This window comes from Ictalurus punctatus, chromosome 2, assembly GCF_001660625.3.
Source record: "Ictalurus punctatus breed USDA103 chromosome 2, Coco_2.0, whole genome shotgun sequence".
Taxonomy (NCBI): Eukaryota; Metazoa; Chordata; class Actinopteri; order Siluriformes; family Ictaluridae; genus Ictalurus; species Ictalurus punctatus.
The window spans coordinates 20,667,261-20,682,146 of record NC_030417.2 but is presented as its reverse complement, the minus strand read 5'-3'; the positions used below and the strand labels follow the sequence as shown (position 1 = coordinate 20,682,146).

The 14,886-nt window shown below is 38.6% G+C and overlaps 1 protein-coding gene across 2 annotated transcripts in view; it reads left to right on the top strand.

Annotated features, from left to right (window-relative positions):
- The window catches only part of LOC108276491 (voltage-dependent T-type calcium channel subunit alpha-1I), an 84,383-nt gene that overhangs the window by 11,684 nt on the left and 57,813 nt on the right, over positions 1-14,886 (top strand). For both annotated transcript variants that reach the window (XM_047150857.2, XM_047150859.2), the window contains exons 5-7: positions 3,936-4,260; positions 5,314-5,406; positions 14,338-14,665. In XM_047150857.2, coding sequence (XP_047006813.2) covers positions 3,936-4,260; positions 5,314-5,406; positions 14,338-14,665 — 746 coding nt within the window. The remainder of the gene's footprint in view (positions 1-3,935; positions 4,261-5,313; positions 5,407-14,337; positions 14,666-14,886) is intronic.

Sequence of the window (14,886 nt, the reverse complement as noted above, 5' to 3'; positions counted from 1 at the left end):
ATTTTTCAGCACATCCTTATCACACACACACACACACACACACACACACACACACACACACACTCTCTCTCTCTCTCACACACACACACACACACACACACACTCCCTGTCAGTCAGTGTGACAGGTTAATTATCTCTCTGTGTGCTGTATTGTTGAGAACACGGCAGTGTTTTGGGACTGACTGGGAGTTTGTAGAACATCACACTTGCTTTTGGCATAGACTTCAGTCCTACGAGTGTTAGTTTAAATTTTACACCAAACACCATCACAGCTATTAAATTTACACCCAACACCATCACAGCTATTAACTTTACACCCAACACCATCACAGCCATCAACTTTACACCCAACACCATCACAGCTATTAAATTTACACCCAACACCATCACAGCTATTAACTTTACACCCAACACCATCACAGCCATCAACTTTACACCCAACACCATCACAGCTATTAAATTTACACCCAACACCATCACAGCCATCAACTTTACACCCAACACCATCACAGCTATTAAATTTACACCCAACACCATCACAGCTATTAAATTTACACCCAACACCATCACAGCTATTAACTTTACAACCAACACCATCACAGCCATCAACTTTACACCCAACACCATCACAGCTATTACATTTACACCCAACACCATCACAGCTATTAAATTTACACCCAACACCATCACAGCCATCAACTTTACACCCAATACTATCACAGCTATTAAATTTACACCCAACACCATCACAGGCCTCAACTTTACACCCAATACTATCACAGCTATTAAATTTACACCCAACACCATCACAGGCCTCAACTTTACACCCAGTACTATCACAGCTATTAAATTTACACCCAACACCATCACAGCCATCAACTTTACACCCAATACTATCACAGCTATTAAATTTACACCCAACACCATCACAGCCATCAACTTTACACCCAACACCATCACAGCTATTAAATTTACACCCAACACCATCACAGCTATTAACTTTACACCCAACACCATCACAGCCATCAACTTTACACCCAACACCATCACAGCTATTAAATTTACACCCAACACCATCACAGCCATCAACTTTACACCCAACACCATCACAGGCCTCAACTTTACACCCAATACTATCACAGCTATTAAATTTACACCCAACACCATCACAGGCCTCAACTTTACACCCAATACTATCATAGCTATTAAATTTACACCCAACACCATCACAGGCCTCAACTTTACACCCAGTACTATCACAGCTATTAAATTTACACCCAACACCATCACAGGCCTCAACTTTACACCCAACACCATCACAGCTATTAACCTGAAAGCCAACACCATCACAGCCATCAACTTTACACCCAACACCATCACAGCTATTAACGTTAAAGCCAACACCATTGCAGCTATTAACTTTACACCCAAAACCATCACAGCTATTAACTTTGCACCCAACTCCATCACAGCTATTAACATTAAAGCCAACATCATCACAGCCATCAACTTTACACCCAACACCATCACAGCTATTAACCTTAAAGCCAACATCATTACAGCTATTAAATTTACACCCAACACCATCACAGCTATTAACCTGAAAGCCAACACCATCACAGCTATTAACTTTACACCCAACTCCATCACAGCTATTAACGTTAAAGCCAACACCATCACAGCTATTAACTTTACGCCCAACACCATCACAGCTATTAAATTTACACCCAACACCATCACAGCTATTAACCTTAAAGCCAACATCATTACAGCTATTAAATTTACACCAAACACCATCACAGCTATTAACCTGAAAGCCAACACCATCACAGCCATCAACTTTACACCCAACACCATCACAGCTATTAACTTTACACCCAACACCATCACAGCTATTAACTTTACACCCAACTCCATCACAGCTATTAACTTTACACCCAACTCCATCACAGCTATTAACGTTAAAGCCAACACCATCACAGCTATTAACTTTACACCCAACACCATCACAGCTATTAAATTTACACCCAACACCATCACAGCCATCAACTTTACACCCAACACCATCACAGCTATTAACTTTACACCCAACACCATCACAGCTATTAACTTTACACCCAACTCCATCACAGCTATTAACTTTACACCCAACTCCATCACAGCTATTAACGTTAAAGCCAACACCATCACAGCTAGTAACTTTACACCCAACACCATCACATCCATTAACTTCACACTTTGGTTTTTGTGCTTTGCTAACAATGAGGCTGAATGTTTTGTTACGTCACTGAGACAACAAGTTTGCAAAGCCTCCAAGAAATTATATTTAGATATAGTTTGTCAAAACAGTCTCAATTTTAGACAAATATGTGTACAATTGTACTGGTTACATATTGGTGCCTTCTGGGTGCAAACTTTGTAACTTTTATCTTGCCATCCTATAGTTTCCATGGTAACAGAAACAGGGGATTAGATGTGTTTATTACTCATTTCCGAGGCTTTCTGTTGTTTTAGTCTGCATTACAGACCCTGATTTTAGTTTTATCTCTTCTTTTCTGTTTTTGCCTTCGGATTGGAATGTTTAACCTTTTTCCTGTTTGTCTGAATGCATCTTTTGGAATGTCAGCTTTCTGTTAGAAACGCTTACACTCCTATCTAAGCATCCGTGTTTGTGACAGCACTGTCTCACCGCTTACGTCTCATCATGCCACGATTTTTTTTCTCACAGTGTCCTTGTAAATGCTTCAGGTTGATTTTGATTGATTTGAAGTGTGACATCATGGCACAAAAGCCAAGTTCTGCTCCACGAACACGATAAAGTGGCTTCACTCTGTCTGTAGGGGGAAAATGTCTCTCCTGGGGCACAGTGCTGAAGGATTCCTCAAAGTCTGTTATTTGGTTTCAACCTAGAATCTCTGAGTTCCCCACAATGGACAAACTGAAGAATGAGATTTAAAAAGTACATTCAAAGCACTTTCACTCCTATTAGTCCATTTGTCGAGACTAGTTTTCACAGCGATCGGTAAATTATATAAATAATAAATGTAAAACATTTTGTGCTTCACATTTAGTGTTTCTCTTTTTATTTTGTTCAAATCTGCAAAAGAAATTCTGAAGATGAGTTTCTTCAGCACTATAGCTCTGAGCTTTGGTTCAGTTTGCATCTCATGGCTCAATTTAGCAGCTCGCAAAAAACCCCCACTGCAATGGCATGTTTGATTCACTTCCTGCAGATAAGCCGATTCAGAGTCAAATTACTTTCTCACCAGACAACCCGTCCTCTTCTGGTTCTTGACCCCAGTGCGACTATCATACAGTATATTATTTAAGATTAGAATACTTTGTTTTCTCAGCTATGTTTTTTTTTTCAAACACAGTCTATACCATCTCTCTCTCTCTATCTCTCGCAGCTTTAAATGAAACATGACATTTACAAGAGACCAGAGCGAGTTTGTTTGGAGTTGCCACAGGGTGAATGTCTACAGCACCATAATTGTCTGATCTGTTGGTTTAGGTTATCATATGATGCCCAGACACGTGTGTGTGTGTGTGTGTGTGTGTGTGTGTGTGTGTGTGTGTGTGTGTGTGTGTGTGTGTGTGTGTTTGTTTTTCGCTCACATTGCCCAGTGAGTCTCTAGATTAAATTGCTTTGGGATGTTGCTGTGTGTTTGAACCAGAACCATCAACTCTCAATTAATTAATCTAATTATATAATTAGTGACAGCGAGTGTGTTAATCACATAACCTTTATGACATGTATATTACTCAGCTATGTACTGACGCACAGTTCTTAGTCTTTAGTAAAAAAAAAAAAAGAAGAAGAAGACAGAACAGACTTCAGGGGGAGGGAGAGCAAACAGAACAGAAAAGCAATAAAAAAGAGAAGAAGACAATTTCTCATGATGTTATATATCTTTTCTCTCCTCCATCCTCAGTCCGTCCGGAGTGACACTCCCCACTCCCTACTACCAACCTCAGGAGGACGACGAGCGGCCCTTCATCTGCTCGTTAGCACCGGATAATGGGATCATGTCCTGCTCGGACATTCCTCCGCTCAGGGAGGGAGGGACAGAGTGCTGTTTGGATAAAGAAGACGCTCTCCAGGCCCTTGGATCAGAACTGCTTTCCAATGCCAGCTCCATGGGGCTCTGTGTCAACTGGAACCAGTATTATACCCGCTGTGTGACTGGAAACAGCAACCCCCACAAGGGCGCCATTAATTTCGACAACATTGGCTACGCTTGGATTGTCATCTTTCAGGTATCATGGATATGTTGTTGTTTGTTGGATGGACAGATGGACAGGTAAATAGGCAAATGGAAAAATGCATGCATTGATGGATGAATGGATGGATGGATATTTTGATGTATAAAGCCAGCTGAACAGATAGATAACTGGATGAATATTCTGATGTATGGATGAGTAGATGGGTAGTATAGATGGATGGGTAAATGGAAGGATGGATGGATGGATGGATGGATGAACAGTTAGATAAGTGGATGGATGGATGGATGTACAGGGAGAGGGATGGATGGGATGGATGGATTGATGGTTGTACAGGTAGATGGATGGATGGATGTGCAGGTAGATGGATGGATGGATGTATGGACAGGTAGATGGATGGATGGGAGTACAGATAGATGTACAGGTAGATTGATGGATGTACAGGTAGATGGAGGGATGGTTGTAAATGCATTTAGATGGATGGATGGATGGATGTATAGGTAGATGGATGGGTAGATATACAGGTAGATGGATGGATGGGAGTAGAGATGGATGGATGAATGGATGGATGGATGAAAGTGGAGGTGGATGGATGGATGGATGGATGGATGGATGGATGCATGGATGGATGCATGGATGGATGCATGGATGGATGCATGGATGGATGCATGGATGGATGCATGGATGGATGCATGGATGGATGCATGGATGGATGCATGGATGGATGCATGGATGGTTGTACAGGTAGATGGATGGATGGATGGATGAAAGTAGAGGTAGATGGATGAATGGATGGATGGATGGATTGATGGATGGATGGATTGATGGATGAAGGTAGAGGTAAATGGATGTATAGGTTGATATCCAGTTGGATGGATGGGTGGATGAATGAAGGTAGAGCTAGATGTATAGATGGTTGGACATGCAGGTACACAGATGCTTAGCTAAATGTATAGAAAACATGTATTTGTGGTGACAGTTTAGAGAAAGATCAGAGAAATATCTGAATTGTGTCAGATTGATGTAATATATTTGCTGTGTGCTCACTGATGTGTCACTTTGGACATTTATGTGTTTTTATTTCTGAAGGTGATCACATTAGAAGGCTGGGTGGAGATCATGTACTATGTGATGGATGCTCACTCATTCTACAACTTCATCTACTTCATCCTGCTCATCATCGTAAGTTCCTGTTCTCTCAGACTCCACACAGTACAGTGCAGTACACTCTCTCCAAAAATCCAGAAGCCTTAAGGATCTTCTGAGGGAACCCTTAAAGGTCTTATGTTGAACTGTACAACAGATTGTTTCCTTATCAGACCTAGTTCCAAGTAGAACCTTTTTAGTGGGCTAAGAACCCTTAAATATAGATGGATGGAAAGATGAACAGATGACGTACCCATCCAAGCTGAACTTTTTTTTTTGGAAGCTAAGAACTCAATGAACCCTTAATGAACCTTTAAAGAACCATTCAAGTGGAAAAAAGGGCACTTCTCATAATTATTTATTTTAAAAACAAACCTGTTAAATATATTAAAAGACTCTTGATGTAAGTCATAAACTGGGGAAGTTCTGTGGTTATATGCTTTAATTATTTTGTTTATCCTATTCACCTGCAGTGCCTTGTCAAATGTATGCAAATCAGTGCATTTTAATTTTTTTTTATTATTTAAGTGTTTCCAGTAAGTACAGTACATTAGCTTGTATTGTCATGATATATTGCCTTAGCTAAACTTTTGCTAACTTATTAAATTAGCTAGTAGATCAGGAGTCATGCATGTTAGTAAGACACAAGTTAACTATATTTGTCTTTTGGCTTCTGGCTAATTAGAAAAGTCGAGGCACTGGTGGCTTAGTCATTTGTTCATCACCACTCACCTCCACAAGCCAAGAAAAACACAACTGGGATAGCAGCTGGGAGGGGCTGCTGTCTGCCTGTCTGTGTGTCTGGTGTGTGAATGTGTGCTGCACTGCTGCGCAGAGACGTGGAGGGAGGGAGGGCATCGGAACTCGACAAAGTCTCATCTCCCGACCTGATATTTAGATTGGACAGGGAAGCTGTATGCAAACAGGAATATATATATATATATATATATATATATATATATATATATATATATATATACACATTTATATATAAAAAAAATATTTTATTTTATTTACCTTTATTTATTTTTATTTTATTCATTTTTTTAAACGCCCCAGAAAAAAGGGCAGGTGCTCAAGCCCCCTTTGACGTGTGCACGTGCCTGGAACCCTTTAATCTAAATGTATGAGGAAAGCCAAATGTTAAACTCCTGACAAGTTCTAACTGAAAACAAGAAGAAAATAATGAGCAATAATTCAGAGTTCCTTAGGTCCTAAAACCTTTGAGTAACTGAAAAAGTTCCTGGGTTCCTGAAAACATTCCTGTGTTGCTTAAAATTTCGCTGACTCTTCAAAAAGTTCCTGAATTCCTGAAAAATTTCTTGGGTTCTCGAAAACAAATGCAAGCAAACTAAATTCCTACATTCTTCAAAAGGTTCCTAAAATTGTACCAAGTACCAAGAAGCTAAATGTTAAAGTTCTAGACGGGTTCTAGATCAAGAGCAGTAACGTGGAGTTTGCACTGCACACTTATCCCACTTAATACACACACTTTTAGAATAGAAGGGTATAGAGTTTATGGAGAACCCTTTCTGAAAACTAAAATGTAGGGTTCTATGTAGAAACATTAAGGTTTCTCCAAGAGGGACAATCACAGAAGGGTTCTAAATGTAAGAAAGATTATTCACACTTATTAACAATTTCATTTTTGTGCATTTACGGTTACAGTCTAGTTGCTGCTTTTCTCCACTGCACTCTAGTTCTCTGAAAATAAATCGACTGTGTTGCATTTTTAAAATGTATTATACCGTATTCTCTTTCTTCATTTTGAGTCACTGGGCTCATCATCACACGCCTTTGTATATCGATTGTGAGTTCTGCTGATTCACTGTGTAGATGTGTTTTTGCTTCTTTATGTACCTCCTGCACATTTTCATATCTGCTGGAAGTAAGGAACAAAAAACATGCAGTGAAAGTAATGTTTTAGAAGAGAACTGAAATAGTATTATATATATATATATATATATATATATATATATATATATATATATATATATATATATATATATATATATATATATATACAAATCTATGTTCTTGCATTTATTTCCTAATTGTCTGTGTATTTCACAATTGATTTCTATTTTATTTATTTTTAATATGTCAGGACTGTATCAGTGACCCTCAGTGCTAACGGTAACCCTTGATGTGATCCTTTTTCTCTCTGACTGATTTCTTTTCTTTTCGTTTTGACATCTCTCACGTCGAACGGTACAGAAAATACATTTGTTATCTCCACGCACCGACAGCGACGTTCAATATTTCAGATTTTGAGGACAAGACACTCAGCCAGATGGAAAATGTTCTGTGTTAGGGTACACAGGGGTAATGAGAGTAATAGCACAGCTCCACTCTGACTCTGGTGCTTAAACGTACATTAGTAACACACTGAACAGCACATAGAGAGTGCACAGCTAACAAATTGGACAGACAGCTGCGTTACATTAACCTTGAGATTTAAAACCGAAATAAATGTTCGTGTGAGACTTTAAAACACAAGCTGTGACGTTATCTGTTTCTCCGTATGGTTAGTAGATGAACTGTAATAACTGGTGGTTAAATAGGAGCATTAAATCTTTATGTTTTTATAGATCCCAGTGTGTGTGTGTGTGTGTGAGTGTGTGTGTGTGTGTGTGTGTGTGTGTGTTTATTACAACACAAATCTTGTGATAACTCTGGCAAGTGAGATTTAACGTGAACGGAGAGAGAAAATATATGTAAATCAGGAAAAGTGTCGTGAATATTAATAATAACAGCATTCCTTTTTTTCCTAGAAAGGGCAGAGCAGAGTGAAATCTTCTTTCACTGGTCACAGATTTGCAATAAAGTTGTCCTTCATGAAAAAAAAAACACATCTTGAGTTCGAGAGTTGCATCAGTGTTTACGTGAGGAAAGTTCCTGGTATTCAGAGTCGGCTTACGCAGCTGCTTAATTTTCTGAGCTCCACGTTCAGATTATTAAAATCACCTGCATGTAGTTCACACCTCAGAGGTTACTGGACTGTTCTGAAGTAGAAGCGTGTTAAGATTGTCAAGGTCAGGCCAAGGTCAGAATTGCACATAACTGAGATGCCTCCAATGACTGATAATACGATTCGTTTTGCGCTTTTTTTTATAAATCTTTGAATATTAAATTTGTATAGGAGACATATTTGGATGAGGTTTTAAGTCTTTAGGATGTAGGGAGCTTGTGCTTGAGCTTGTGAAAGGATTTAATTGTTCCATTAGTCTCCCAAATGCGTGTAAGTAAATATGTGATTTTCCTCTTGGAGGAATTCAAATTTGTCTTGGCTTCAGTACTGTTTAATTAGTGTGTGTGTATGTGTGTGTGTGTGTGTGTGTGTGTGTGTGTGTGTAAGTAAGTGTGATAGTGTTTGGCCCAATCCCCTCCTAATCAACATAGTTTGGGGGATTACAGTGCCTCTTGTAGCAGGAGTGTGGATATTTTAACAACTGGGCATGGACAACTGTCCACGTGTTGTCCAGTTAGAAAAGTTCCTTCTATTAATCACAAATCTGTGTGCAACTTGTAGACTGTAGAATGCATTTCTTTATGACCAGAGCTGGAATTGTGGGCATGTCTTTGAGTCCATATTGTGTGAAAAATAAGAAAAGCTCTGTGTGGGCGTGGACCACAGGTACAAATGAGTCCATGTATGGAAATGAGAGCTGTTCTGTGTTGGTGTGCGTTTAAGACCATTTATGGGTATGTATCTTTTTGAGTCCATATATTTGAATCAAAGTAGCTCTGAGTGGGTGTGTCTTTAATTCTATTAGAGAAGCTGACTGGGCATGTTGTTAAGCTCATAGATGGGAATATGAGCATTTTCCATCTCATGTGTATTTAAACGAGAGCTTCTTTTAGTGGGCGTGTCTTTGAGTCTGTATATTTAAACCAGAGATGCTCTTAGTGGACGTGTGTTTGAATCTGTATATTTAAATGAGAGTAGCTCTTAGTGGGCGTGTCTTTGAGTCGTTATGTGAACACAGTAGTTGGTAATGTGTGTGTGTCATTATTCTCATGTGTTGAAATGAAAGCTGCTACGAGTGGGCATGTCTTTTCGATCTTTGATGAAAATGTAAAGACCTCTGATGACTCCGTCCCTTGTGCTAAAAGTATCCGGTTCATTCAATTCATACCGGTTTTCACTTTGTGGTTTATGTTACATCGTTCTACTGATTATTTAGTTTGATCAATTTTATTAAATCTTTACTGCAATACCGGAAGCTAATGCACTAAAGGAAAATATTTGTGATTGTGTGTTGGTGATTTGAGACAATGTTCAGATCAGAACCACAGGAAACAGAAGCGGAATGAGAGAAGCGGAAGCTGATGTGTTTTGTTGTAAATGGATAAAGGGAACGTCAGCATGTCCTTTCTTTCTCCTCCACCTTTCACTCAGTATCTCTCCTTCCATCTTAATTGCGTGTTTGTTTTTTTTTGTCATCCTTCTCAGGGTCACCCTGCACGCCGACTCTTCTGCATTATAACAGTGGTTATAAATCACCTCATGTCAAACCTGACTTCTTAAACACAGCTTTAGAGCGCTCATCTACTCTGAAGGCATTATTATTCTATTATTTTGAGTCATAAAAATACCTTACAATAAAATTAAAGTACATGACTTTCCCCCTAGTGTGAAAGATTAAATAAAATATGTAAATTTTAAGCAATATGTGTACACTAAATGTCTACATGACACCTGCATGCATAAGCCTTTTATTACAACTGAACACATGTAAACTGTTATGATAGCTACTTTATCACTATGTCAGCCTTGTTAATAAATGTGGAAGCACTGTACATTAAGGGTGGTGTGTATACGGCTATGTGACAACTACATAATAAAGCTTGACACCTACTGTATATATGCATTTTATGACAACTGACATAAAGCTACATATATATTGTAAAGGCTTATTCAAATAATTATTAGCTGTCATAAAGACTGGTTGGTGTTCTTGGGGCTTCATGACACCTATATGAGTCTTTTATGACAGATGTGAACTGTTATATATACAGTATACATGGTAATGCCTACTGACAGGTTGTTGTTAATAGGACTACATACCTTATACATACAGTATAAGACTTATTCCAATAAGTCTAATCTGTCATAAAGACTACTTTGGTCACCATAATAGCCTTGGTAGTACAAATGCTAACACATACCTTAAGTGTGGTGGTTATAGGACTACATGACACCCACATAAGCCTTTCATTATGTACATACTGTACATAAGCCCTTTATGAAAACTGACATACACCACTTCAAAAGCATTTATAAAGGCTGTAATAAGTGTCATATGTCATATAGACTGCTTGTGTCAACATTTGTGTCAAGTTGACATAGCACAAGAGTATCAGAAAATGTTTCTTGAAGTAAGGTTGGCCTTAATAAATTCTTATGGCAATGCTATTATACTGTAATGACAAGTTATGCATGTCTCCTCAGGCACTTAAGTGAAGTTGCATTCCTCGTTATAAGATTTGTTTGAAAACCTTTTTGATGATTGATGTTTCATGTCATGAGTATGTGACTATGACATCCTAGAAGTCCACTGAGTTACAAAGTCAACTGTCATGATATAGTTGTTATAACATACGTCAGTCCAGGATGTGACATAGCATGTACTGTATGTCAGCAGTATGATATGCTATTTGACTTGTTTTATACCAAAATTGACTAAAGTATCTTTGACAGATCACACCTACTTGAATAAGTTTTTATTCATGTTTTTATAGGTTTATGTCAGGAAGGGCTTATGTAGTTGTTGCTTTATATTCACCACTGTGAATGTCTTTCAGGAAAAGTGTGTAGGTGTGTGTGTGTGCGCGTGTGTGTGCGCGCGTGTGTGTGTGCACGCGTGTGTGTGCGTGTGTGTGTGCATGTGTGTGTGTGTGTGCGTGTGTGTGTGTGTGTGTGTGGACTCATCAGAATCCCAAATGAGTTGGACAGATGTAGGGGCAGGGCTCTCTCTCACACACACACACACACACACACACACACACACACACACACATACCTGACAATCTGCACCTTGCTTCTTTGATGTTCATTTCTCATAACGAGGAGTGCATATACATTAAATCTGGATCTGGGACTTAAAATAAATTAGATTATTATTATTATTATTATTATTATTATTATTATTATTATTATTATTTCGATATCTGAGTTACCAGAGCAGTATGATGCAGTTGTTTCCAGTGTTTAAAGCTGTTTGTTGTGCCGCGCGCATGTGTGCGTATGTGTGTGTGCTACATCATCTTTTACTCACGAGGGATATGAAGTCATGTTCATCTTGTTAGTCATATGTTACATAATAATTATTTATTTATTTATTTAAAGTATTCTTATTTTACTATTAATTCACTTAGACACCTGAGTTACCTGAGCAGTATGATGCGGTTGTTTCCAGTGTTCAAAGCCACGCGTTGTGGCGCATGCGTGCGTGTCTGTGTGTGTGTGTGTGTGTGTGTGTGTGTGTGTGTGTGTTTGCCGGCTCTGGCTCTAAAGTGATATGAATGGAGTGTGTTATGAACGGAGGCACTCTGCGCTGATGACTTGGCGTATGGCTCTTGCACTCCATCTTTAAAATGGTCCTTAATAACGGAGCAGTACTGACATATCCATCACACTGCTCTTAGCAGTGCTAACTAAGATAAACTCTCAGCTCTTAGACCTCGACATATGGCCATCACACGGCCGGAGAGAAAACCATTCACCCTTCTCATCCATTTACAGCTTTAATTTCTCCTCATTTTCTCTTTATGTCTGTTCTCTAGGATATGTTATTTTATGTTAATCCACAGAGCTGTTGAATTCTGAATCCTGATTGGTCACAAGCTGAAAATCACAGATTTATATTTATGTGCTTGTGTTATATTAATACATTATAATTTCTATAGTAACAGCTCATTCACAGGGACGTGTACAGCAGATGCTCCACATAAATTAATTATAAGATTAAAAATGTGTGTAATTGTTATGTGAGCAGGCATTTATTTAACATTTATGGAAGGAGTCTCCAGTGTATGTGCTTTATAACAGTCAGAGCTGTAACTGTTTTCAGAAATCTTCAGGGCAGAGGAGTTTACTCTTATCTGTGGTTCCTAAGTAACATGAGAAGCTGCATTTTTTTTCCATATTAACTTCAGAAGCCATGTTGTGTTTTTTCCAATCACTATCTGATCTTAGCAGTTAAACAGCAGATAAAACAGCATGCTATTAAAAATATCAAATCTGATAAGGTCTTGAGCTATTGTTGTTGTTGCTGCTGCTGCTGTTGTTGTTGTTATTGTTGCTGCTGTTGTTGCTGTTGTTATTGTTGCTGCTGTTGTTGTTGTTATTGTTGCTGCTGTTGTTGTTGTTGTTATTGTTGCTGCTGTTGTTGCTGATTTTCTCACTGTTGTTGCTCCTGCTGCTGTTGTTGTTATTGTTGCTGTTGTTATTACTGCTGTTGTTGTTTTTGTTGCTGCTGCTGTTCTTGTTATTGCTGTTGCTCTTGTTTTTGTTGTTGTTATTGCTGCTGGTGGTGGTGTTATTGCTGCAGTTGTTGCTGATGTTCTCGCTACAGTTGCTGCTGCTGTCACTGCTGTTGCTGCTGCTGTTGTTGTCACTGCTGTTGTTTCTGCTGCTGCTGTCATTGCTGTTGTTGTCACTGTGTTGTTATTGCTGCTGCTGCTGTTGTTACTGTCACTGCTGTTGTCACTGCTGTTGTTGTTGTTGCTGCTGTCACTGCTGTTGCTGTTGTTGTCGTCACTGCTCTTGTTGTTGTTGTTGTTGTTGTTGCTGTCACTGCTGTTGCTGCTACTGTTGTTGCTATTGTTGTCACTGATGTTGTTGCGGCTGCTGTTGTTGCTGCTGTTGTTGTCATTGCTGTTGTTGTTGCTACTGTTGTTGCTGTCACTGCTGTTGCAGCTGCTGTTGTTGCTGTTGTTGTCGTTGTCATCACTGCTGCTGTTGTTTCTACTGTTGTTGTTGCTGTCACTGCTGTTGCTGTTGTTGTCACTGCTGTTGTTGTCACTGGTGTTGTTGTTCTCACTGCTGTTGCTGCTGCTGTTGTTGTTGTCACTGCTGTTGTTGTCACTGCTGTTTTTGCTGTTGTTGCTGCTGTTCTGACTGTTGTTGCTGCTGCTGCTGCTGCTTTTGTTGTTGCTGTTGCTGTCACTGCTATTGTTGCTGTTGTTGATACTGTTGTTGTTGCTAGTGTTTTGTATGTAATTCTGTGCTTTCTGTTTTACTCGTCTTTATTTGTGTAGTTGTTGTATATTGTTGTTGTAATAAGGTAAAGAAAAGAAAAGGGGAAAATAGTAATAATAATGATCTGAGTTCCATCCAGAAGAAATGGAAGATTGCATTAAGTGAAACTTTTACCACAGACAACATAAATATTTCCCAGTAAAGCAATTTTGTGTGAATAAATAACTATCAATCAATCAATTTATCAATTAAAGGGTGAACTAAAGTTATGCCTTTCTTCTTCTTTTGGTTTAATGGTGGATTTGTGACATGAATAAGTTTTATTTTTTTACTTTTATTTTTATTCATATTGAATTATTCTAACAGACATTACAATAAAAATAGTAATTTTTATATAAAAGTAAAAGTATTTAAATTCCAAGATACATTTTGCATGATTACAGATTTGCCTGTGGAAATATTTATTTAAATTTATCTGTAAATGAGTAATTATTCAAACTCAGTAGATTTTGAATAATATAGTTGCAATATTACGTGAAAAAATCATGTTTATTCACACTTTTAGCAGTGCTGTTAGGAAAGAACTGTATATTTATGTGTATTTATAAAGAAATATGATTATTGATTGATTTGAGCAGACCTGGATTTTTTTTTTTTTTTTTTTTTTTTTGCTGTTTTCAAGGAAAGTTTCAAATTCATATCCTGATGTTCATGTTCATGTTGGATTAATTCTAAAATCTTGTTTTTGTTTCTGTGTCCAGATTGGCTCGTTCTTCATGATTAACCTGTGCCTAGTGGTCATCGCTACACAGTTCTCGGAGACGAAGCAGCGAGAACATCAGCTGATGCAGGAGCAGCGAGCTCGCTGTCTGTCCTCCAGCACACTGGCATCTCTTACCGAGCCGGGCGACTGCTACGAGGAACTCTTCCAGCTGGTGTGTCACGTCCTTCGCAAGGCTCGGCGCCGCTCCGTCGCCCTCTACTACACGCTCCGGGGTAAAGTTCCGCCTCCTGGGGGAGGGCGGAGCCGGAGAAGAGGAGGGGTCAAAGCTAACGGAGGCAAGAAGAGGCAGTGTCGCTCTGCTCAGGGTGTGTATTTTATTTGTATATAATGAGTGTATTCATAACATGCTTTAAAGCATACATTACACCTCCATATGCCTGTCATAAGCCTAAGTAAAAAATTGCTCATGGGTAACATTGCTTATAAGTAAAAATTGCTCATGAAACATGAGTATATGATGCATTATGTTTGTTTAAACTGATGTTAAATTCCACAAGTTATAATTATTTATAACCTGTAGTAATTA